Source organism: Sinocyclocheilus rhinocerous, unplaced genomic scaffold (assembly GCF_001515625.1).
Source record: "Sinocyclocheilus rhinocerous isolate Xijiao unplaced genomic scaffold, SAMN03320098_v1.1 scaffold993, whole genome shotgun sequence".
Classification (NCBI taxonomy): domain Eukaryota; kingdom Metazoa; phylum Chordata; class Actinopteri; order Cypriniformes; family Cyprinidae; genus Sinocyclocheilus; species Sinocyclocheilus rhinocerous.
In genome coordinates, this window is record NW_015639771.1 from 807,559 (window position 1) to 835,021 (window position 27,463).

The 27,463-nt window shown below is 37.3% G+C and overlaps 1 protein-coding gene across 1 annotated transcript in view; it reads left to right on the forward strand.

Moving 5' to 3' along the window:
- Nucleotides 1–27,463, forward strand: part of LOC107751735 (uncharacterized aarF domain-containing protein kinase 1-like) — a 136,032-nt gene that overhangs the window by 73,950 nt on the left and 34,619 nt on the right. Inside the window, exons 5-7 of the mRNA XM_016567488.1 lie at nt 9,207–9,365; nt 9,988–10,146; nt 15,055–15,171. Of these exons, the coding sequence (XP_016422974.1) occupies nt 9,207–9,365; nt 9,988–10,146; nt 15,055–15,171 (435 nt within the window). The remainder of the gene's footprint in view (nt 1–9,206; nt 9,366–9,987; nt 10,147–15,054; nt 15,172–27,463) is intronic.

Consider the following 27,463-nt stretch of genomic DNA (forward strand, 5'->3'; position numbering starts at 1 on the left):
TTTTGCAAGGTTCCGTGAAAATGTTTCAGCTTTTATTTTCCTTTTTCGCCCTGAAGAAGATATCACAGGTTCATCAAGTTCGTCGGAATTATCCATCCTCGATCACTTTTAGTCAGCTTTGACGAAACTTGTCTCAGCTAGCACGTCTTTTCAAAGTGAAAGTAGCCTTGTCACCTGACCTGAATACAGCGCGCTGATTCGCTAAAATTGACTTATCGGCTTCTGTTCAAAAACAACAAGGGCGCTTGTCGGCTTCTGCAGTAAAACGTGAACTCGTTGATGCCTTGAAAGTGGACAAAACCGGCTTGTTTGACAAAACGCGTTTAGGGTTCAGATCGCGCTATATGTGGAGAATAATGCAAGGCAATCAGCTCTTTTTTTTTTTTAAAGTGCCGTTTGTCTTTTTTTTGCAAATGAACATATCTATATAATAGTATATTGTAACTCAAATTATTTATCTGCCTTTTACATTTTTTCTATAGATGTCTATTTCAAATAAATGCTGTTCTTTTGAATTTAAAATATATTAAAATACAAAAAAATAATTTAATTACAATAAGATTTAACAATTTGACTCTTTTTGCTGAATTTTAAAGTATTTTTGCTGAGCATAAGAGACTTTCAAAAACATCAATCTAACAATTTTACCAGCCCCAGAATTTTGAACAGAAGTGTAAGTGTAAACATTTTGAATACTTATGAATAATAATGACATCAGGTTGGATAATATCGGTTTACATCTGCTTACAATGTTGTTGGTTTTAAAATCCAAATATTGGCCTTTTAAAAAATGTAATACACATTAATGCAATTTAAAATGTAAATGTTACAAAACAGATTCAGATGTATGCAAAAAAATATTAACCTAGATGATCAAATTCTGTATTCTGTAAACATTGTTCATTGTTAGTTCATGAGTTTAAAGCTTTAGCTAATTTTAAGAAATTGATAGAAAAGTTTTAACAATTTATAACAACCACTTAAGACATGTGACCAATTAGCTGCACAATTATATGCCACCCATTCCCATGTGTCCATGGCTTCTGGGCTCTTACTCTGTGAAATCTGGTGTTTTATCAGTGGTTACAGAAATTTGAGCTGATGGAAGTGATTTATAAAGTTTTGTAGGTGGACTGCCGAGCGACTGTCTGTCTGACGTGCTGCCAAGTGTGTGTTGAGCACGTGTGCTTGTGGGACACACTGTGAGGTGTCACTCCTGTAAAATGCTCTGGTATTGTCCATGGCCCCCACAGTTTCTCTGGCTTGAAGAGCTGGGATGCTGACCCTGAAGATCTCAGGAAAAGGGCTGAATCTGCAGGTCTGCCTGGCTGGGAACATTCTATGATTTCAGGACTAAAAATGGTGAACACATTTCCAGCTGCCCTGTCTCCAACGGAGCTCATCATGGGAGGCAGCTCCTTTGCCTTTGTTGCTTCCTCTATAATTTCACATAAGTACAGGTGATGGCAAGGGAAGAATTTAAGTGGTTTGTCACTCTTTATTCGTGGATTATGGCAGCAGGGAGGTGGGAGAAGAGAAGGTGACAAACGTGAGATGTTGCCTTGCTTTAGAGTACATCCTCCTCAGAGAGCACAAATTAAGTCCTGAGTCGAGCTGACTTTCATCTTGAGTGCATCTTGATCACCTCTAATAGTTTAAAGATAAAGTCACAGAGTTAATAGGTTAATTCTTCTGGACAGGTTAACACTAAAATGTCATTGACTTGAATCTGCAGTCCAATAAGGTTGAAGAAAGAGAAATGAATCCATTACTCCAGTCTTCAGTGTCACATGATCCTTCAGAAATCATTCTGAAATGCTGATTTTGGTGCTCAAGAAACATTTGTTATATATTTTTGTGGAAACCATAATACATTATTTTCAAAATTCTCTGATAAAAGAGCAGCATTTATTTTAGAAATCATTTGCAACATTACTGTCAGTTGATCAATTGAATGCGTCCCAATGTGTTTGATTCCATCCTTTTCATTTCAAAGTAATTTCAAAGTTCAGAAAATGAATTTAGTTTGCATTTAAACAGGAATGCTCAACTGTTGGCATTTTGTATTGGTGAACAAGTATTTGTATTGTTTAATTAAGATTAGAGGTCGACCGATAGTGGATTTTACCGATACCGATAGCTAGGTTGGACCACACTGGCCGATACCGATTAATCAACCAATAGTTTTTAAAATGGTAAACGAAAACTAAAACAGAGCTTTACTATTTTAAAAAAAGCAGTAGCAGTACTGAACCATACTTTGTAAATGAATAAACATATTAATATTAATTATTATATTGATCATTAAAGTTATTTCATAGTTTACTAACGTTAAAAAAAGAACCTTTAAAAATGTACAAATATGCGATCTGTATTACAGCTCTCTATATGAAGCATAAAGACTGTATTAGAGCCACAGAAAGAGCACAATACATAATTCATAGCCTAGGGTGAAGTCATGATGTACATTAACAATGATTTGGGACAAATATAATGTAATTTAATAGAAAACTATATGAATGGCGCTCTGTTCCGCGGCAGGATTTTCTTTTGAGTTTGAAGTTTCCCGCTCTGTGCAGCGCGCAGTGTCACGTGCCAAAATAAACAACAGGTGCTGTTAGTGATTTCCCCCTCTAGAGGCCGCTCTCGTACTGTATAATGGCAGCGGACCCTTCTCAGCCACTCCAGCAACGGACGCAACCCGGAAAACTATCTGCATTGATTTTTGACGATAACCGATAGTTCCGCCAATCAACTATCGGTGCCGATTAATCGGCAAAACCGATGAATCGGTCGACCTCTAATTAAGATAAGATCGCTATTCTCACTTGGATGAATAATAACAGTCCGCAAAGAAAGGATTTGTCTAAAGGAATAATGGAAAACTCAGTTATAAAAATGTTAATTGGCTTTGCTGCAAAAGAGAACTATTGGATTTATCGGCAGTAAATACTGTGAGACACACAGTTATGTCTTTTAGTGCAGGAAAGCAAGGCTTCTCTTTATTTGATTCAGTGCAGGTTGTCAGTATGTGTCTGAACGTGGATATGTTGAGTTATCTTTGAGCCATCTAAGATATCGAAGGTATTTATAGTTTTGTAACACACGCGCACACACTTTTGAAAACCCCTTATATTTATTAGGAAGTATTGATGCAGAAATCTGCTTAATTCCAAATGTTTCACAAACTCACATTTATATACAATTGATCTTTTTGGTTATGCTATTAGTTTCAGTGGGGATGGTGGGTAGTTTATCAAAATCTAAGGCTAAAACTAAATTTAAAGCTAATGCACACATGCAGCTTATTTAGAAATTGTATTACTGGTGTTTGCTAGGGCTGAGGCTATTACTTTTCTAAGCACTTAAATGAAATTTGCACCTGGTGTACAATAAATGAGTGGAAAATTTCATAAATTTACTTTAAAGAAGGGAACTGAACCATACCTTGGGACTTGATCAACTAAGCAACTACCTAGTAACCGTCTAGAGCTTATTAGAAACAACAGGCTGAAACCATTTAGCAACTGCATAACAACATAAATTACTAGTATTATAATATAATAATGATTTATATATTATATTTATTGTATTATTTTTATTGCTGTCAAACGATTAATCACGATTAATCGCATCCAAAATAAACATTTTTGTTTACATAATATATGTGTGTATTGTGTATATTTATTATGTATATATAAATACACACCCATGCATGTATTAATTTAAGAATATATGTTACGTTTATATATTAAATGTATTTATACATGATATAAATTATATGAATATAAATCTATACATGTAAATATTTTCACAATAGTTGCTGTATGTGTGTGTATTTATATATGCATAATGAATATACACAATACACACACGTATATTATGTAAACAAAAACGTTTAATTTGGATGCGATTAATCGCAATTAATCGTTTGACAGCACTAATTATTTTATAATTATATTATATTATATTATATTATATTATATAGTTATTGTTGTCATTGATCAAGACTCCCTGGTAGAAGAGGGATTACCTCAATGAGACCTGGCTAAATACATGATAATTAGTAATAAAATTGAGTTGCCATTTGATCAGTTCTGTATGTATTTCTTCTGATTTTATTTAAATTTATTTTTATTTTATTTTACTTTATTTTTTAGAGCTTTTAGACCTGCTTTACAGCAGAATTGAACTCTGTTTGCATCAATGAACCATTATTTTCCCTGTAAAGCTGCTGTGAACAAACTGTATTGTAAAAAGCGTTATATAAATAAAGGATTTTATTTTATTTTATTATTTTATTTTATTCTGTTCTGCACATCTAAATTTGTTAACAGGTGAATGAATGTAACAACCTCATTGGTCAGTCAATAGGCAGGCTTTAGTTGTTTTGAGGGCCGCTCACACCGGTATCTCTTCTGTTTGTGTATCCCCTCTGCGTCAATCTCAGCTGACTGTGATTACAGTGAGGCACAATAATGGCTCTGGCTGCTCAGCGGGAGGTCAGAGGTCACACTGTGCTATCAGGCCATCGCAGGCACTGGCTGATCTGTGCTCCCAGTCATCTGTGGCTTTAGATAAGCTTGCACGAAAAAAGAGACAAAACTCTGATTATCTGATCATTTCAGAAAGGACAAACTGGGTCAACTGCGTGAATGCTCCGGCAAAAACAAAATGACAAAAATGAAAAAGGACAGTGAGGCAAAATGGTACAAAAATACAAATGCCGGACCTGTGCTTTGCATGCTATGCAGGACATATTGAAACGCAACTCTAGAGGGAATTAGCGCACAATTGAGGTTTGATACAGCGGCTCCTGTAGCGAATGCTGTTGTAGTACTGTGGGCTGAGCATATTGCATATGACAAGAGACAGGCTAGTCTAATGACTACAGCTCTCTAGGGATTCATTCTTGACCTCTGCTGTAGCTAACTGCTTCCATTATTCTTGTCCCACTGTGTGAAGAATGGAGATGGGGTAGGAGGAGCCTATCATAGCTCCACCCCCTCCAGGCTTTGAATGACAGATGCAAAAAAGTGACTCAGCAGGGGACCAGTGTGTGATGCAAAATCTTGCTTGACGGTTAATGATGGTTAAACTGTCATTTTATAAAGCAACACACTATATATGGTGTATAATCTTAATATAAATTAAATATAGAGGTAAAAATCAGCCATTTTTGTGTCAAAAGTTCTATATGTGAAATCATACACACACACACACACACATAATCTGCATGGCTATGGTGTAATGAGAGCTTTCCCAGAGATATGGTTGCATAACTCATGCAGAGTGGCAAGTGCTAGTCATATGTGGGAGAGGCGCCTCGGGAGCGCCGGAAGGTCCCTCTGAGCAACTAGCCATGGTCAGGTTCACATTAGCCTAATCAGACAGGTTATCTGTGTACAAAAAAACACTGGGTTTGGATGGGTGACACCAACCATGTCCACCTGCTGAGTCCATTGGCGTTGCTATAAAACTGTTTTGATGGGGGCTGATTTGTTTTGCTATACATGAGAAGGCCAGATATCTGGCATAGCATCCTTAGACTGAATAGTGACTGCTTATGCTTGTTGGAAAGTTTTATAAATGGGCTAATAATTAAATATTTATTTGAATAATGGAATAAGGTATCTATAAGGGTGCTCTCAGTTTCAGATACTGACCACCGCAGTCTGCTCACAGACTATATAATGCCATAAAGTCAAAGGTCAAAGTTTGCCAGGTTAGTGACTTGAAATATTTTGAGGCACTTAGTAGCAAAAAACTAGACATCCTGGAGCAGATCTGTTTATTTTGCTTTGTTTACCGAGGTTTGCCTGTGAAAGAATTGGTGCTTCTTACTGTTGAACAGACAGGATCCTCTGATCACGAAGTCTACACACATTTCCACACATTTTTTCTGTGTTGTCTGTACAATTTTGGACTGACCTGCTTGTGCGACTGTTTGAATGAGCCAGTCTATTATTGTGGTAGAAGCTATTTCAGATAAACCTGCCTCTAGACAGTAAAAACAAAACAAACCATCTTTTCATATTTTACATGATGGTTAGACAGTCTGTTATTTTCTAAGGTGGCTTTCTTGGAAAGGAAAGGCTGCAAAGTATCCTGGACTTTATCCTAATAGTAGAAATTATAACTAAATAGAATGTGTTCGGGTTGGGAAGTGATATGACCAACTTTGTTACCAACGCCTAGTCTGAAAGTTTAAAAATCTTTGAAGCTTGAAGGTTTTATTCAGACAAAATCAGAAAAAGTCAGATTGACCAATTAAAACATATTAGGCTAGCTCAGACCCCATTATTAAACTTCATCAGACCACCAATAAACCACATCAAAAATACACATTAACATGTTTTTGTATGTGCCCATTATATTTTATTATGTTAGTAATCATTGCTAGAATTTTAACATACTGATAGCTAGGTGCTGCTGTTCTGTTTTTTAGCATGTTGCTAAGTGTTGCAAGCATGTTTTAACATGTTTCTAGCAATGTTTGGTGTAGCTTGAATACACTATAGGATTTCATAAATGAAAAAGTTGCACCCTTGGATGAAAGTCTGTGGGAATTTGGGCCTGTTCAGAGGTCTGCTACAGGAAATGTGTAAGTTTAAATCGTTAGAAAAGATCTAGAAACTTGAGTCAGAACATTCTGAAGGTCTGTGCCAACATTAGCGGATATGCCTTGAAAGCTGTGGGAGGAGTTATGTATAGAAATTTGGGGTCTCAGAAGAATAATAATATGCTTAAATTTGACATTGGCTTTGTCAAGTAAACATAATTCACTTCATGATTAACTTACAATGTAAGGAGAGAAGAAGCCAATGAGAGGTTTTCACATGTAAAAGTACTCATTTCTGCTCAGGAACTGGGGTGTTTCTGTATATCATTTATTTATAGAGTTGTTGTCTCTGCCAGGAATTGGCAAATCTTAGTCATGACACAGAGAAGCTCTATTTTTATCTGGTTGTGTCACTAAACAAGTTTCACATTCAGAGAGGCAAAACGTTGTTTGTGATATTCACAGCTACCTCGTGCTCTGTTCTTTTGCATGTTACTCGTACTCATCATCCTGGGTGCCTTCCAGACGTCAACAGGCTGAATCAGGGCCATTTGCAGGGGAAATTTCTGGGTGAATGCATAAGGTGAGAAGTGTCTGTTTCTCAGTGGTCCTTCACCTGAGACGGTAGATCCTGGCAACATGCCTCTAGTCCGCCCCATGCTGCTCAGCTGACACAGATGGCAGAAATCCAACCTGGATGATGATAAAATCTGCTAACTTAGTCATCAGATGTGTCGGAGTCGTTCACTCTATTTTCTTAATTCTGTTTTTGGAATTTGGCTGCTTCCAAATTGGAGCTGACGATTTTTGGACTCATTATGAACAAACGAGACTTTTGATGCAGATTAACTTGCCTTTTATACAGCTCAAATATTTTCAAATTTTAGATGGGCTTCATAAAGCAGTACATTTAGTTAATAAGACCTGACTAGTTGATTTTGTTTGCATATTGCTGAGAAAACTGAAGGCACACAAAATACTCGGTAAAATTATATATACTGTAAGTACAGAGATATGAGTATTATTTAGTAGTATAGTATACTTATTGATTTCCCTTGACTCTGGTCACATCTTGGATGAGAATTTTCACAAAGCTCATCATATAGAACTATACAGGTTTGTCTTATACAAGAAGGATTCATGCAAATAATGAACAAAATGAGGTATCTCTGTAGTATATATAGTCCTGCAGTTTGAGCATCAAGAGCCTATATATGATTCCCAAAATGCACTCTTTATGCTGACCCAAAATCTGCGCACATCACTAGGATTAAGACTTAGCCATTGGTTTCAGTACGTCACTCTATACTTAGAAGCTTTGAAAAGAACAACCAAATTTGAGATGACCTGCATCTGCTGCACTCTCGTTCGTTTTTGTAGAGGTTGCCAGGTGACGTTAATTTTGTGAAAGCTAGGATTTTTTGGCACTCAATGTTGAAAGGTCCACTATCTCTTGTGTTTTAACAGCACATACATACTTTTTGTCTCTCCAGGAGCAGTGAAACACATTTGGAAATATGTTGTTTTGGAGCAGAACAGCTTGATATTCCTTTTGGAGTATTTATTTATGGTTAACTCCTCTTGTGCACACACAAATGAGAAATTTGTCACTTCCTCTTGGCATCCCCTTCCACTGCCCCTGTTGTGTCTGTGTTGAATATTCATTGCAGTTGGCATCGCAGGAAAAAAGTGGCATACTGATCAGTCATGCTATTTTTCACCAACTGCATTTACAAGATGCCCTGCTTACACCCTGCTCAACATAATTTCCCCCGCTGTTATAACTGAACTGGCAATTAAATGATTTGTTCCTTGTTGAATATCATATTTCTTTGTAGACCGTGTTTACATTTAGTATAACACATTTTTGGGGAAGTGTTGGAAAGAGTCAATACATTTGATTTGTTCAAGTTTAGATGGAAATGAAGAGGCTGGGCATGTCATTAAAATCATTTTATTACGCATTAAGTATCAGCTTTATGGATTTGGGTGGTGAAGGGTTTTGTTCTATTTGTCTCGGTCCTCGGTACAGGCTTCTCTTGGTTATTATTATATTATTTTGGATTATATAATTTTTTTAATAACATTATATTAATAATTTTTTGTATACAATCCTGAAAATTGTGCTATATTATTTATAATAAAAAGTTTTTTTTATTTCTCATACAGATTATTTATCATTTTAATATATTAAAATAACATAATTAATATAAATATATATTAATATAAATAATATATTATATATAATAAATTTTTTTTTATATTTTTATCTAATTATTGCTTTTTTATATATATTCTTTATATATTTAGTATTCCTCTGGCTAAAGATTGCTTTAAAAAAATAAATAAATAATAATAACTTTAATCATTTAAATTATTTTAGACTTCATTAATTAATTGTTTTAAACCTAGAACAGTGCAAACATGACCAAAAACGGCTAAACTCACAATACATAGTGCAGTTTCTTATCTTAGTAGCTTCCTGAATTCGTCCCTGAGTGTACTGCAAGTTTCTTTGAAAAACAAGCAGGCAGTCATTTAAATGGAATTTTTATCCAGTGTTAAAACAACTACGGCATTCCAGTACAATAGAGTTCCTGCATCTTTCCGGTTTTCTAACCTTTAAATAAAATTCACTCCTCAGCTCAGCGATCTTTTCATCCAGTTTGAGGAAAAGGCTCAAGGGGCCGCCTCCCTCGCTCAGGTCCACAAAGCGGTACTTCCTGATGGGAGGACGGTGGCAGTGAAGGTGCAACATCCCAAGGTCCAGCACCAAAGCTCCAAGGACATTGTTGTGATGGAGGTAATTACCGAGGGAGCAGGGCTGCCGATGCCTGGTTTCTGATGCCTAATTCACACGTTCTGTCATTGTCACACGCCTATGTATAGCTCGATCCGTCTAGGGGCCTATTCACCTCCCATTAGTGCTTAAAAAATAGAATCCATCATTTAACCAACAGTTTTATTCATTCATTTTATTGCAAATAGCCATTTGTCCATGCACCTACAATTTCATTTGTATCACATATAATTACTCTATTACGGCCAGGTCTTATTTAGAGTCTGGGCTTCAGTTTAATGTATTATACAGTTTACATACCCTTTCCAGAGACTGTAAGATGTTTAGTACTTTTTTTTTTCTTTTTTTTTACTTTTTGCTTTCGTCAGAGTCTGCGTCACTCTTTTGGGGTTTATTTCGCAACTGACTGATTGATTGTACTTTATCCATTGCATGCATGTTATGTGAAATAGTTTCAGAAAAGTTTTAGGCCAGAAAAGTAAAATAAAATTAAAAAAATTTTTTTTAACATATTATTTACATTTGTAATTTAATTTTGCTTTTCTGGCCTGATGAAACTTTTTCATATAACATACATGCAATGGATAAAGTAAATAAATAAAACTAAATGTGTGTCTGTTTTCAGTTTCTCCTGCAGGTTGTCCACTGGTTGTTTCCAGACTTTGCCTTTATGTGGCTGGTGGAAGAAGCCAAGAAGAACATGCCTCTAGAGCTGGACTTCCTCAATGAGGGACGAAACGCTGAGAAAATAGCAGACATGCTCAAGCAGTTCAAGTTTTTGAAGGTTTGTGACAGTGTTATTCAGTGTGGCATTTAGTAAAACCATCAAAAAAAAGTAAATATTTTTTCCCATTGACAGCCTTTGTGTGTACGGCAGCAATTGGCCTTTTTAAAAGATCTTAGTGTCTTAAATGACATCGGGTTTTAAAATAAAATAAAACTTGTTAGCCAGGTTCATAAATGTCAAAATTACTTTCTTGAAGTGATCACTGATTTTTACTCAACAGCCTTCAGGAATGAATTCAGTTGCTCACTTTTTGGAACGACTCTAAGAGTAGTGTGCCCTTCAAGGCTGTACGAATGCAATGGAAAATGAGCGAAAACTCATATTTCAACAGACTTCAGCACTAATTAACAAAAAGCTCAGATTTTTTTGACATTTCAACATTGACTTATTCTGAGAATTTTGTCAACTTTCAAGTGAAGCAAGTCATATTACAAGTCCCACTAAAACACCATACTAGCTTCAACTTACACTTTTTTCACACCGTTTCGGCTAGACGCCACGAATCAGAGTACCCTCATATTTCTCACCAGCAAAAAGACTTCAAGACTGCAAGGTAAATAATCTGTCAACAGTGTTATTCAGTGTGGCATTTAGTAAAACCATCAAAAAAAAGTAAATATTTTTTCCCATTGACAGCCTTTGTGTGTACGGCAGCAATTGGCCTTTTTAAAAGATCTTAGTGTCTTAAATGACATCGGGTTTTAAAATAAAATAAAACTTGTTAGCCAGGTTCATAAATGTCAAAATTACTTTCTTGAAGTGATCACTGATTTTTACTCAACAGCCTTCAGGAATGAATTCAGTTGCTCACTTTTTGGAACGACTCTAAGAGTAGTGTGCCCTTCAAGGCTGTACGAATGCAATGGAAAATGAGCGAAAACTCATATTTCAACAGACTTCAGCACTACAAAACAAAAAGCTCAGATTTTTTTGACATTTCAACATTGACTTATTCTGAGAATTTTGCCAACTTTCAAGTGAAGCAAGTCATATTACAAGTCCCACTAAAACACCATACTAGCTTCAACTTACACTTTTTTCACACCGTTTCGGCTAGACGCCACGAATCAGAGTACCCTCATATTTCTCCCCAGCAAAAAGACTTCAAGACTGCAAGGTAAATAATCTGTCATAACAAGTGCCAAATGCTCCAGGCAAGTCCCTCTTTCATTTTTAATGAATAACAAAGAGACCTGGCTGGCCCTGCAGGGTAATGAGAATTGCCTGGGTTTACTCCCGCAGATCTGTGCCTCTAATGCACACTATTAGCTCTGTCAAAACGTTTGACAGCGGAGCACAAGCCACCATGTCAGGAATAAATCCCCGGCTCTCTGCATCAGCCTCTCACCCTGTAAAACAAGCGTGATTATACAGCACTGGCAGTGCAGCGGAATCGAAGGCAGTTTAGAGTGTTTGGCTGTTCCACAAGGCAGACACTGAGCTGAAAAATGGCTCTGTTTATATGGTGATAATGGAGGGATTTTTTATAGCTGATTGTTCGTTTGATAAAGAGAGTGGGAGAGGAACTAGGCTGAAAGTGTGTAGCTGGAGGTGGTGGCAAAAGCCAGGCCATAGTATCAGGTGGAAGAAAATCATCATAGAGAAAAAAAACAGTAAATCTTCCTCGTTATGTAGAGAAAGTTTTTAATTAGTGAGATGAGGTGGTAGAGCGATGCACCAGATAAGCAGTGATGTTCAGGAACAGGAAGCTGTTGTATGGAAAAGGAAGGTCATCTAACGCATCAATAATGCCTTCTGCTTTGAGCTTTATGTGCAGATTATAGCTAATTCTGAGCATCTGGCATTATCCGTCACAGAAAATCTTATTGCTGGAACCCATTTTCTCGATGTCATTGTCTGGAAGTACAGATAGGCCACGTACACACTACAGCTAAATTCGGTTGTCAGTTCACCTTTTACCCCTTAATCACGTTCTGTACACACATAATTCACTAAAATACGGGAGTGACAGCCGCATTCGACAACAGCATTAACTCCCGAAAAATACAGGTAGTGACAACCGCATTTACAGAAATTCTATGCAGTGTGTTCGGAACCGAACTGAACAACTAGTTGTTAAAGATAATTTCTCGAGAAGCACGCCAATGTGCGCGTATTGTCAAGCGTCAAGTGTTTACCTCAGATCTAACAGGATGGCGGAGAGAGGTGTATTGTGGACCGAGAGGTCAAGAGAGTGTAGGCTGTTCAATAACAACAGTTTAAAGAACAAAACTAGATTACGACGCCTCTCCCGACGATGGCAATTTAATAACGTTTTGCGGATTTTCGCATGTCTTTGCAGTCTAATGTTTGTTTTGTCAACAGCAGCTAACACAAAACTAGCTAATCTGTAGGCCACCATTCTCTCCGAGAGGCCACAATGTTGCTATGGTTACCACGCTGCCATTCATGGCAGTTTCAGGAGTTTCAGAATTTAAATGCGGTTGTCACTCCTGAAACTTGCAGTGTGTACGTGGCCACATTCTAAATCATAAGCATTTTAAAGACATTTTCTAAACATCTATTTGACATCTGATAGGAAACGTCCTGTAGACATTGACAGGATGGCGGAGAGAGGTGTATTGTGGACCGAGAGGTCAAGAGAGTGTAGGCTGTTCAATAACAACAGTTTAAAGAACAAAACTAGATTACGACGCCTCTCCCGACGATGGCAATTTAATAACGTTTTGCGGATTTTCGCATGTCTTTGCAGTCTAATGTTTGTTTTGTCAACAGCAGCTAACACAAAACTAGCTAATCTGTAGGCCACCATTCTCTCCGAGACGCCACAATGTTGCTATGGTTACCACGCTGCCATTCATGGCAGTTTCGAGAGTGAGTCGTGTTCCGTACACACTTGGAACGATAATTTACGGGACTCACTCCCGCATTTAAAGGGGTCCTATTATGCTCTTTTACAAATTCTTGATTTTGTTTTGGGGTTGTACTAAAACATGCTCTCATGCTTGGTGGTTCGAAAAACGCATTATTTTTCACATAATTTACATTATTAAAGTACCTTTCTCCCCAGCCTGGCACAAACGGCTCGATTAGTTCTGGCTTTGATGAAGGTCCGCCTTCCGAAAAACGAAATGTTTTGTGATTGGTTAGCTGTCCCAGTGCGCTGTGATTGGCAAACAGCTTAGACGGTGTTTCAGTACTGCCACGCCCCTTGCTCCGTCTTTCAACAAAAGCTTTTGGCGAATCCGGCACTACTCACTCGTGATGTGGAAGCTGTCCTCAGTAAAATGCGCAGCACACAATAGCAAATTGGGGTTATAATGCTCAGGAACAGAGTTAAAAAATAAATTGCAACCACTGTTTCCTGATATCATCCGCTTTCGGAAGCCCAAACAAAGACGTTTGGGCACGGAGGTAAAAAAAAAACAGCGTTTAAGGGGGTCGCACACCGGACGAAAAGCGCAGCGTCGCGTCGCGCCACGTCTTTAAAATGCGAATACATTATTTTCTATGAGTGTAGGCACACCGGCAGCACCGTTCGGCGTCTGTCCGCGACGCCCAGCTACGTCATGTTGTACTTGTAAGAATTGTTCTAGACATGTTTATGCCCAAACATACACACTACACACTGACTAAAATTTAAAAAGTGAAAAAGCATAATAGGACCCCTTTAAATGCGGTTAACTGTTTATAACTGTTTCCAGTGTTTAGTTCATTACTGCTGTTTAATAAGTCAATTATCACCACTATTCTTGCTCGTACTCTGGTTTAGAGATTTGAACAAACATCTAACGTTAAATATTAATCTTTGCTTCATAATGGGTCCAGCAAAACACCAAAGAAACTGCATAGCAATGCTCTAAAAACCACTCAAAACACCCTATCAACTGCATATGAACACTTAAAACACTCATCTCCATAGAAACCACATCTCTAAAAACCACTTAAAACACTAGGAACTTATAGTTTTTAGTCTGGGGATTAAAGCAACCTTCCCAGAATGCAAATTTGACAGAAGGGAAAAAATGTGGGGAAAAAATCATGTTGAGGCTAGTTTTGATTAGCAATTGGGCTGGTTTTGTTTCACAGACCTGGCAACCAGTGAAAGGTGAGAGAGGACCAGGCCTTGGACTTTACATATTGGTTTTGTTATGCGGCAGTCTGCTGTGAGTCGGCTGCCACTTACTTTTGTTTTGTTGTTTATGTTCATTTTGTTAGTAAAGATATGTTTGCCGGTCCCTACCTCCTCCTTTCCTGATTCTTGAACTTTGTTACATACATATAGATACATTTTCTTTAAATCATCCTGGCAACCCAAGGTTTGAAAACCTGTGCCCTAGGAACCACATAACAATGCTTAAAAAATACTTTTCTCCCTAGCAACCACAAAGCAACTCTCTAAAAAACATTTAGAACTTCTTAGCAACCTTATAGCAACGCTTTAAAAAAACACTCAGAGCACACTAGGGACTGACTGCACAGCATAAAACTACTCAACTCTCTAGTAACCGCATAACAATGCTTAAAAAAAAATACTTAGCTCCCTAGCAACCACACTGCAATACTCTAAAAACCATTTAGAACTCTCTAGCAACTGTATAGCAACCATAGCAACACTCTAAAAAATACTTCCATCTTCCATCTAAATAAATACAATACACTGAAAATGGTTTAACTACTTTGAAATGTTCTGAATATTAATTTTTTTCCTAGCTGGTTCACAGAAGTGCAAAAATTTTAAATGTCAAAAATAAGACTTGGGAATGGGATTGTGTTTTAGGGATATTTTTTTCATTATTTATTTAAAATGCATATCTAATTTGCCTAGAACAACTGAAATAAGATGTGGCACAGCTTACCCCACTATCTCATCCTGTAAAAACTGACTCGCTGCAAGTATATGACATTTGCTGAGAATCTGAACTTTGTTTTGTTTTCTCCCAGATCCCGAAGATTCACTGGGATTTTTCCACCAAGCGTATTCTAACCATGGACTATGCAGAGGGTGGTCAGGTCAACGACCGAGAGTACATGAGGAGAAACGGCATCAATGTCAATGAGGTAAGAGAGACGCCCTTACCTCTGCGGAGCTCTAAAACAGAGCACCAGTTCCTCAGAAACACTCAGAACAGCAGCCCAACAAACAGCACTTGCCTCAGCTCCAGCACTCAAGATCGCTTAATCAGTAATTTCACTATGCTAATGAAGCAGTCACGTTCCCTGCGACGTTTGATGCCATGGGTTCTGGAAGCTTTGAAGACTTTTCTCTTTGCCCTGTTCCGAGAGGCTTTGACATCGCTGAAATGGAGGCTGCTTGGTTTGATGAATTATGCCTCTCAAATTTCATTTCATTTTTCTAGCCCTTAGCAGATGAGCACTAAATTAAATCAGGCTCTTTTTCATATTTATATCACAGACTGTTTTTCCGTCGTGGCTGCAATTTATTCTACTCCGCCGCTTTTGTCAGCACAAGCACAAGGGCACTGCGAGATCGAGCGCCTTTTTAATTTTGCACTTTCGTTAAGGTGACTCTGGTCTCAGGGTGAATGCGGTTGCACACAATGGCTTCGGTTAGAATGGAGGCCCTACTGAGTGAGCTAATCTGTAGTTATGCGGGGCCAGGGGACGAATAAACTGAGGGAGATGACTTTTGTGAGGCCTGGGGGATAACGGAGAAACGGATGCTAATGGACTATTGATCGATGGGCCAGTGTCTGTTCACACGGGGATATTTTACATCAAGATTGCCAGTGCATTATCATTTTCTTGTTTTTTGATGATGGTGAAGTAGGGTAAAGTTATCACTTTGTCTAGTTGGAAATAGTTTTTAAAAAATTATAAATGGATAAAAAGATAGATAAGTGAACTTCACTCCTCCTAACATGCAAATCACAAATTTTGCAATGCTCTCATCATTGCAATGCTCACAGGTGGGCGTTATGACCAAAATCTTATATAACATTTCCCATAAGTTTATATCACAGTATCTTGCACAGTTTACACATTTGGGCTGGAAATTCAGTTAAAAATGTTTATATTTCAAATAACGTGTGGTAATGCCTGTTTTTGGATAATATAGTGCATATTAAATATATTTAATCCATTGTTTCTTTTTATTAGGTCCATAAATAGTCTTAAATGGGTTGCACAGGTCTTTGTTGACATATGTTGATGGAAACACTAGATATTTTTCTATTTAGGCGTTTTCACACTGAATAGTCGCTGTTGAAGTCTATTTAAAGTCTATTCAAACGTTGTAATAAAATGGCTTAAGTTTATTTCTATGAAATATGATGATGCCTATATACTTATATATTCCAATATACTTATATACAATATACTGTGGTATATATACTGTGGTATATCGTGGTATATTGTACAATATACTGTGGTATATTGTCATTTTTTGATGCGTGTCTTTCTCATTAAAAAAATAATGTCTGTTTTTGTCCATACAATGAAAGTCAGTGGGGTCCAGTGTTGTTTGAACCTCAACATTCTTCAAAATTTGCACACTTGCAATATATACCATACCATCTTGCCGCCCAGCTCTAGTCTCCTCAAAACACTTCCTATAAACATGGATGCCATCCTGTTCACCCAAATATCACATCTTGTTCTGTTCAATATTTTAGTTATTTCAAAAGCAGCTTCCTTCATCATATTCCCTGATTTCATGGATCTCTCACCCATGGAAGAGAGGGAAATATGGAAAGCAGACAGCGAGATAGATGATGAGATGGTTAGAAACGCAGAGCGAGAAAAAGACTGCAGCCGCTGAAAGCCGTGCGAACGTGCTGGCTTTTGTTAAGTGACTAAATGGGATCATTTTAGCACCTGCTTTGTTTGTGTCACTCTGTCATTATATTTCCTCCGACCTGTTTTGTCTGTCTGATTTAATATGCACATTTGCTGCCAGTTTGTTTAGCAAAGCTCGCTGAGGCTTTAAACGGCAACCTTTCCTTATCGTTGTACACCCAGGCATCAGTGAGCCTGACAGACGGGTAAACACGGCCTGAAACTGGTCTCATAAGCCACTGAGCCGTGCTTAAAGGGCACCGCACACCTTTGAAAGACGGAGGAGGGAACGGTCGGCGGGTGGATGGCCCATCAAGTGTTTATCACACCCCGCTCTCGCTCGCACTCACACGTACCCACGAGTGCACATAACATTTATTTTCCTTTACGTGCTGTCACGCACAACCACTGCTTGGATTTTTTCTGCCAAGCCGTTTTTCATTTTCTTTGGAGATAGCGGACTGGGTTTTGGGCGGCACTGATTAACTGATGTTCCCGGTACAGTGTGGCAAATGAGGATGCGTTTTAAAAGAAAATGGCGTACAAATTTTATGCAGAGCTTGAAAATGCAATCAAAGGGCTCGGTTCATCAGACTCATTTGGAGTGCAGCAATTTAGCGAATGCTTCCGCTTATATTTTCCCTCTCTCGGTTTAATGTGGTGCTGTGCGTGTGTGTGCGCGACTGCGTCTGAGCGCTTTTAAGAGGGTTTTAGAGGTTCGGGGGAATAAAAGTGATCATGGTATTAGCAAGCGTGCCACGTGGCCGCTCAATGGGGCTTTGCTTAAGAGACGCTCTCCATTGGAACAGGTTGAAAAGGCAGTACAGCCCGCTTGCTTAAAAAGACACTTTATTTTGAAATTGCAGAGCTACGGGGAGTTAGCAAAGCTGGTGGGAAACAGAGCTGGAGGCTGCAAGAGGAAATGAGTCTGCTCTCTGGAAGGGCATCCGAGCAGCGGGACCTGAAGACTGTGAAGAGCATATTTTTGGTGCCTTAAACCGCACCCACAGTCAGAGTTTTGCGTGAAAAGCTTTACTTTATATTCAGAGAAACGAAGCAGAAATGTAAATACAGTAGCCCCCAAAAAACACACGTAAGCCACAGTTATATGAATATCTTTTCTTTATATGCCAAAATATCAAACCAAGTGGCATTTATTTTAAAGAAATATTATGCAAGTACATTATTTTAAGGAAAACATTTTAGAAAAAGCAATTTTTTCATTTTATAAATTATTATATTTTAGTGAAATATTAGTGGAGCCATAGTTGTAGAATTCTGTCTAATATTACAGTTATAATATTATAACATTTTTGTATCTTCTAATTTACATGTTTCTATAATTGTATTTATTAGTTATAATGAATATTATTTTATATTTATATAATAAATATTAGCAGTTTACGCTTAAAATGTCTATGGCATTGCATTATAATAGACAATTTTATATCTAATGTGATTTTTATTTTAAAATTATTATATATGTGTGTTTGCATATATGTATATATATATATATATATATATATACACACAGACACACACATGCACACATAAATTTTGTTATTCAGTGTCGGCTTTAAATTAATGGATGCTATTAGGGCTGAACGATTAATTGCATTTGCGATAATATCGCGATATGAAAATTTTCGATTTTTAAATCCCAGAGGCTGCGATTACACGGTCACGTGACAGGCGAGAGTAAAGAGGTGTGTTAGACTTGAAGATCAGATCGGTGTATGACATCAAAGTACGGCGAGCGAGAGAAAGCATAAGGAGACGTCCGCGCTCTCTTATAGCTCTCGCAGTACTTTGATGACACACTTACATGCTCACAAGGTTAGAAGTTCAACAAATCAGTCAATTTACTGTGATTGTAGTTGTTAAAAATGTCATTCATATCAATTCATGCATCACCTAATTTCATCGTAACATATAGGCCTGGCCTACAGAAAAGAACATTTATGTTTAATCTATCTAATAGTGTGTTGGTCATACTATACAATGATTTATAGCTTGTCTTTGTTGAATAATACAGAACATAAAGAGCTTTAAAAAAAATAATTGCATATTAAATCGCAATCGCAATATTGGTAAAAAAAATCGCAATTAGATTATTTTCCAAAATCGTTCAGCCCTAGATGCTATACTTCCATTATCTGTCAGTTTGCATGTGTTTATCACTGACTCCATTCGAATAATAAACTGGACACATGCTAATTGTATAAGCACTATTAAATTTCAGTTTGTTGGTTGGAATTCCTGGCAAATAGGGAAAGACCCTTTGGGAAATTAGCTGTGTGAAATTCTAATCAGTGTTAGATTTCATACTGTCATTGGATTTTGTGTCTCCCAAAGCATATGTTGACAAATGTTAGAATGAGAAGGGTTGTGTGTGCATATAGTTTTGTGTGCTGGTAAACAATGTAGATGGCCGATTGGAAGGGGTGGAAAGAGGAAAAAGTCATAACATTAGTCTGTGTTGTCTACTAAAGGCTTAGAATGACTTAATATTTAATGTAATGTCATCATAGTGCGGTGTTCATTTCTTTAATGTAATGACATCATTATGTGGTGGTATTCTTTTTCTCCTATGATGTAATTTTTTCTGCTGAACCCCAACCCCCCAGCTTAAACCAACCTACAGTAGTTTGTTGTTTTCCAAACCTGGCCAAGGTGGTGTTTATCTACTTTAGCTGGCTAGTGCTTTAGGTTCTTTAACTTACCATAAAGAGGTCAAGTTCAGTCAGCTCTCCTCCCTAGACACCCTCACTTCCCCTCAATCCGTCAGTCATGGTGTAAATGCCCCATCAACCTGTTCCTTCCTCCTTTGCTCGGTTTCTCTGGTCACAGGTTCATAATATCTGACAGAAGCTACAGATGTTTTTACACTCTTTTCATGTGACAGCAACAGACCTTGAGTACCTGACACAGCTGACACACATACAGTAATATACACTGATTCTGATCTTTAAAATCTGTTAATTCTGTTTTCTCTAGGTCTTTTTCTCTCTCGGAGGTTGAGAGTACATTATAGAATCACTGCATGCAAAATATTCCTCCCAGATGCGACCAGAATAAGTGGTAATGATTAAAGTCAACGCTATATTAGCCAGCATCACGGACGATCCTGCCCTCCGTAACCTCGACCGCTCCCCCTGCAGTACTCATTAGCCGCCAGTCAGCCTTTACAATGCTCACAAAAGTAAATAAAGCAAACAGTGTAGCCAAGTGCTTTATCTGGGCCGAATACTGGCTCCGGCATTAGCCAATGATGATGAGAGTTATTAGACAGCTGATGAGATAGATACAGAACATAATAAATGATGGAGTCTACCTCTGAAAATGGATAGAATTATTAACTGGCTCTGGCATCCGCGAGCTTCTGTGTGGGAGCTGGCGTGTAAGTAATCAAAAGATTGATGATGGCTGGAATGGACTTTTCTCTCTGTGTTCTGCCAACGTGCACGGAATCTCGGAATGTTTTATTATTTTCTTTACTATCCAGATCCAGCAGAGTGTAAAGACGCCGTACATTAGCTTGAGCTAAGGTCCTTATGGAATGTAGTTTAATAGTATCGGTAATGACTGCTGTGTATGTGATGAGATTAGTAATCGCCAATTATCCCTGTGCTTAAACCTACTGTAAGCATAAGCATGTTGGTGCAATGGCTGTTTTATATGCTAGACAGAAACATTAGGCTTGTTTTGACCAATTTGTAAAGTAGCATCATGGATGATGCAATCCCAGAATGCATTGCAACATGCTCAGTAATTTCCATTCAACAATGGAAAGTACTACTAATAAAAAGCTCAGTCTAAGTAAGCTTGAAATATTTTGCCTAACATTTGTATGTTGCTATAGTTCCCTGTTGTTTGTTACCATATTTTATTATTTCATTTGGTTAGTCTACAGTTAGTGCTGCTGTTGGCTTCTATAGGTTTTGGAACAGGGCTATTATGATATTAAGTTATAAGTGAATGAAAGTAAGAAAGTAAACATATGATCAGGCTAATTGTGAGTTTTTTTTATTTATATTGTGCGTTAAACATGGTTTTGGCTGTGTTTGTAAAATAAAACCCCAATAGCACGTAGTAAAGAGCATGTAAACTAGTAACCAGTGTGTTTATAGTGCGTCTGTGTGTGTGTGGTAAGTCAAATCCCATCTGACCGATCCTTCTGGGTCAGGCAATGCAAGGAATTATCTCTATTAGCAGTGATTCCTACATCATAGAGAATTGAGCGCTCTTTAAATAGCCACATGAGCCTTTGGGCTTCTGTGAGAGTCCTCCTCTACTCCACGAGGTCTCTGGAGGGCCCTGGATCTGTTACAGCATCCATGCTGCTCTGAGAGAGACTGAGAGTGGAGGGTGAATCAACCCTGATGCTATTTTTGCCTTAAGATGTTAGTAGTGTTTTTATCTTTTTATTTTTATTACCCCCTTTCTCTCTTGCTCTTGTCCTTCTCTCAGAATGTCAGAATTGGAAAATAATAATAATAATGATTTCTATTTTTATTAAAATTTTGGCATTTGTTTTTAAAAGGAATTGATTAAACATGACAGGAAATGATGAGAAGAGGGAACAGGATGGGGTAATCACATGAGAGAGAGACTAAAACTTGCATTGCCTACATGTGTTGTGTTGACTCTGAGCTATTTTCTGTAATTATAAGTGCATTATGAGTAAAACATAATGTACAATAAATGTATAAACACTCACATTCAAAAGTTTGGGTCAGCCATATTTTTTATCCTTTTAAATGCCTCTTATGCTCATCAAGGCTGCATTTATTTGATTTAAAACACAGTAATATTGTGAAATATTATTACAATTTAAAATAACTATTTTCTATGTTAATACAGTTTCAAAATGTAATTTATTCCTGTGAAGGTAAAGCTGAATTTTCAGCAGCCATTATTGCAGTCTTCAGTGTCACATGATCCTTTAGATATGCTGCTCAAGAAATATTTCTGATTATTATATGTTGAAAACAGTTGTGCTGCTTAATAATTTTGTGGAAACTATGATACTTTTTTTGAGGATTTTTGGATGAATAGAAAGTAAAAAATAACAGCATTTATTTGAAATAGAAGTCATCTCTTTTGATCAATGTAATGTGTCTTTGCTGATTAAAAAGTATTAATTTGAAAAATCCTACTCGTATAAAAAATTGGTCTTAAAAAAGCATCAATTTGTGGCGGTGTGAACAGTGATAATCTAACTTAGTGAAAAGTTGGCAAAAACAAACTTCGCTAAGAGGTGTGTTTCGCTGAGTTATATAAACTACACACAAGTGCGCTTTTCTCCATGATCTGACTGAGCTTGGCAGAGTATGCGCATGTGTTGATATTATTTATGTGATTATTATGAAGTATGTAATGAGGAGGTGAAGACACCCAGCTGTCACACAGAGCAGAGCCAGCGCTGGAGTGAAGCCGCTTGTTAAGTGTTGCTCCTTCATTTCCAGCGCCTATTAAAAGCCTCAAACTCAATTATATTCCTCAGGAAGTTGAGTCCCCTTTGAGAGATGCTGTAAGGCATGCTAAAATGATTTGGTTTGTCTCAAAGAGTCATTACAACCGCAATAATAAGTTGTGAAAGACTGTAATCCACATCTTCTGAATCAAACCAAATCTTTGACTGGTTGGAACCACTTGATGTTTGTTTTTGTCTCCTCGGAAGTGTTTTAGGCTTACTGTTGGATCAGTTTGTACTTCATTGCTCTTGTTTTGTGCTCTGTCAAGTGATGCAGTGGGTATAATATAGAAAGATGTGTATGGACACACAGGTGGAGGTCACTGTATAAAAACTTAGTATGAAAAATAGTTTTCATACTTGTCTGATTTTAAGGAAGACCACTTGACTGATTTTGAGAAGGCTATTAAGCCCCATTCACACCAAGAACAATAACTATAAAGATAACGATATTAGCTTCCACACCAGCGAACGATATCGTCTGTTTATTCTAAGCGCACGCTCGTCTGCCGCTTTAAATTCTCGAGCTCGTTACAGCAGGATGGATTCTGATTGGCTGTCAATTTTTTATCGTTCATCAGCTGGAAAAAAATCGTTTTGAAAGTGATTCCAACGATATCGTTTCTCTTTGTCTTTATCGTTATAGTTGTGGTGTGGACTCTGCTATTCTTTAATATTGAGAAAAATTTTTAGAACTATATCTTTATCGTTATCTCTATAGTTATCATCCTTGGTGTGAACGGGCCTTTAGTCTAATGATTTTTAGTTGTTTTTTTTGTTTTGTTTTTTTTGGTGGGCCCACACAATGTTGAAATTCTCTATCGTTCATATTGTGCTATTATCCAAGGTGTGATTTTAAAAATCCACAAAGCAGAAAACAAAAACTTGGCAGACAAGAGCGAATAGCTTCACTGATTGTAATGGGAGTGATTTGGCTTTGACATGTTTTGACACTACGCTCGTGTCAATGACATAGTTTACCTGGTTGTAGGATGTTTTGTACATGGTTAGAATTCGAGAAATGAGTGGCCACGGGTTTGCGTTTATTGGCTATTTTACAGATGTTTCAAACATGGCTAATCTAATCATATCACTAATGTATAACTGTTTTGATTTAAATATTTTTTTAGCAGTTTGTGCAGACATATTTAATCATAATTGACAATCTGTATTTTGATGTGCATGCATCAAGTTACATATTAAATATGTTAAGTCAAATTACAGAAAATACATATTTTTTCAATAATTATTTAAATGATAAATGCTAACTTCTAGTTATTTATTTATTGTTATCTTTGATATTTTTTAGATTTTTGTTGTTTATGGTTATCTAATTCTGACATCATTTACTCACCTTTATGTTGTTCTAAACCTGCATGATGACTTCTGCGGAACACAAAACATTTCAGATGTTCGTACAATGGCTTCCAAAACAAAACAATTGGGTCCAAAACAAAACTATGGACCCCACTGACTTTCATTGTATGGAGGGGGGGGGGGAAAAACTTCTTCAAAATCTCTTATCTTTTGTGTTCAGTGGAATAAAGTAATTTGTACAGGTTTGGAACAACATAAAGGTGAGTAAATGATGACAGGATTAGATAACAATAAACAACAATGATCATAATGATGACCATTTTTGGGTGAATGATCCCACTGAATGGGATCACTTTTAAAGGGGTAGTTAACAAAAAAAAAATACAATTCTGTCTTTTACTCACCTTTAAGATGTTCCAGACCTGTACGAGTTTCTTCTGTTGGACACAAAAGATGATATTTTGAAGAATGTTGGTAACCAAATAGTTGCTGGTAGCCATTGACATCCATAGTATGGAGAAGAAGAAAAAATACTTTGGAAGTCAATGGCTACCAGCAACTGTTTGGTTACCAACATTCTTTAAAATATCATCTTTTGTGTTCAACAGAAGAAAGAAATTCATATAGGTTTGGAAAAATATGAGGGTGAGTAAATGATGACAGAATTTTCATTTTGAGTTGAACTATCCCTTTTTACCAGCAGCCTCACAAAAAAAGCCTGTGAAGTTGCGCCACCATCTTTCAACATGTGCTTGACTTCGTCCAATCAAACATGATGACTGTGACACTGAAGTGTGACAGTGAAGAATGGCACTCCAGCGGTCGTCTCCTGCTGCAACACACTCGTGCTCTCTCTTCATTGTCGCCTCTGTCCAACCCACCAGATAACAAATAGAAAAGACGTAATTAATTACCATAATTGAAAGACGGCGTCCCTTTGAGATCAATTGTTTGTGGTGCTGGTGGCTCTTTCTCCCAGTGGTCACTGATTAATGGGATGCAGGACTGTAAATGGCCTCTCAGTAATGCTCTGTGTTGTTATGCATTAGCGGCTTGTAATGGAGGACTTTTTTTCCAGCTCCACTGCGCTCTGCCTGTCAGACCACTCGTCCTCTTTAAGGTGACTGTGAGTCGTGTTTCTACATGCCGACAGTGCTCGGCGCTGACAGTACAAAAAGCCTGCGCTGGCTTATCCTCCTGCTGAAAGAGACTTGTGGATAATGATACAGTGCATAATTGATATTATGAACACAAGCCTTTTTTTCCCCACTCCTTTTGCAGAAGGCGGTGTCAAGGTGCCGGAACGAGCCGTTCTCCGGCTCTGTTCATGTGTGCGTCGCGGTTGTCAGTATTTAGGTCAAACAGAGGCGTCCTAACAGGAAATCCTGACTGACAAGCGTGGCGGAGGTGAGATATTAAAGAAGACAGCTTGTCTTAGAGTGGATGACATGCTTGCAGATTGAAACAAACACTTCTTTCAGTACCTGACGCTCAGCCCGGGCCTTTAACTGAGCTCTGGAACTACACTCAACCGCCGTAGTCACACATGACGCTCAATCAGCTCGGACCAGACGTCATAAATAATGCCTATGTAGAGGACTACGTATGTACGGCATTTATGACGGCCATGTTGTGGGATCATTAGTGGCATTTGCTTAGCTTCTTCAAAACCACTAACTCAACTATTAAACTACATTTCTTGGGTGTTTTTTGTTGTTGCTTTTATTTATTTGGACATGTAAGCAATTACCTAGCAACCTCTCACAATACTCTCTTCATAAAATGTGAAATATTAGCTGCAAAAGAAAGTGTTAAAATATAATTGTTTCAAGGGGCCGTTTGAAACGAAAGAATGCCTGTCTCTATATCGTTTTTATTTCAGTTTTAGTTATTTTAGTACATAAAGTTAAACTAAATTTAAATGAGAAATGCTGCCTTGGCAATTAGCTAGACTAAAATAAGTGAATGAATGAATAAATAAATAAATCCAGTTATATTATATACATGTATTTTATTTCAAATAAAGAAATCATTTTAATGCTTTTAATTTGTTTCCATTTTAGTTTTGTTTTAGTTTCGTAGTGAATATTAGAATGACATGATGCCTGTGAATCCATGAATCCACTTGAAGCATTTAAAACAGTCAATTGTAGTTTTTGTTTGTATAAATTAGTATAGAATTAGAATCGCCCATGTATTCATACCATGAAAGTAATTATTGCTTATTTTAAGTTTATTTTTATAATTCAAAAATATATACATTACATTATTTTTTAGCTATTTAATTTATTTACATTTTTTTTTACATTTTTGTATTTTTTGTGTAATTTGATGACATTCACTTATATATTTTAATAAACAATAATTATCGACTTCTCTGTATCAGCCAAAATAGTGATATTTATTGCATCCCTAGATGTTAATGCATGTTATATTTAAGCATTGTTTTCTATCCTAACTCCCGATAAACACTCAAAGCTTCTGCTCTCAGCGTCTTGTGGTGACTGGAGGTTGAAGAATACATAAGTTCCAGAGAGGCCAGTTAGACCCCAAGGTAATAAAAGCTTTTGTCATAGACATTTGTGTACGTTGTGTTGCAGGGTTGTGGAAGGGAGAGAATGATGATGCCAGAGGGCTGGACCTTCTTATCTCCCTCACAGATCTGCCAATTCAGCCGCACATGTGCCAGCAGCTGAGAGCGGCTCATTAGATTTAGTGCTGCGCTCTGTTAAAAGCCTTTCTCTTTGTCTTACCCTGTATTGATCAGCGCAGGGCCAAGATTACAACAGGAAGGTTTAAATAAATCAGCTTTTTTTTTTTAGAGTTAAATCCAGTGACATTCGCTTTATGTTGTCTCCATAAATAAGCAGATGTAATCGGCTCAGTTGCCCAGGACAGAGAATGTGAGTGATACGGATGAGGCTTTGGGTTGGATTTAGAACCAGGGTGAATAGTTGGTTGGTCATCCAGAAAAGAGTAATTTGAGGTTAGTCATTGCAGTCTTTGATACCCTATGCATTGTAGACCAGCTATGATCTGAGCTTCATGTCGTTGTGGTTCCTCCTCGTGGTTTTGTCAACTTGAAATCAAAATTGACCCTGTTTACTGTCTTCATGCATGTTCCAGGTTTGATTACCATGAACAACCACCAAAAACTACCACAACTACCAAAAAAAAAGTTACTAAAAGTAAAAAATTAGAAAATATAAAAATGAAAATTGATTTAAAGTAATATTAAAATGGTAAAAACTAGTAGTAAAATAGTCATGAAGGATATAATAAAATCCTGTCCTACATTTTCACTCATCTATCTTGTTTCATTCAAATATACAGCAGACTACATCAGTAAAATGGGTTGCAAACAGCATTTCACATTGACTGCAGTATATTTAGGCCAATAAAAAGGGGTTTTCATTGCGATGCAGCAGACCCATTTTCTGTTAACAGTTCTTAAATGAACCATTTTTCTTAGTGTGAAGAACATTTCAACTATCTGAAGAACCTTTTTCCATTATAAAGATTCTTTTGTGTAATGAAAAGGTTCCATGGATGTTGAAAGTTCTTCATGGATCCATCAATGCCACTAAGAAACCTTTATTTTTAAGAGTGTCAGACATAAACCAGCTTTTGTTTTGTGAACTGTCTGTAACGCTTCTTTTTTTTCCAGATACTGAAAGAGAGAAAGTATTTCAGGTGTTTTTCTATCGCTCTCATTGTTCTGCTGTGCCACAATGACATGATATTCACTCGGCCGGCAGAAGA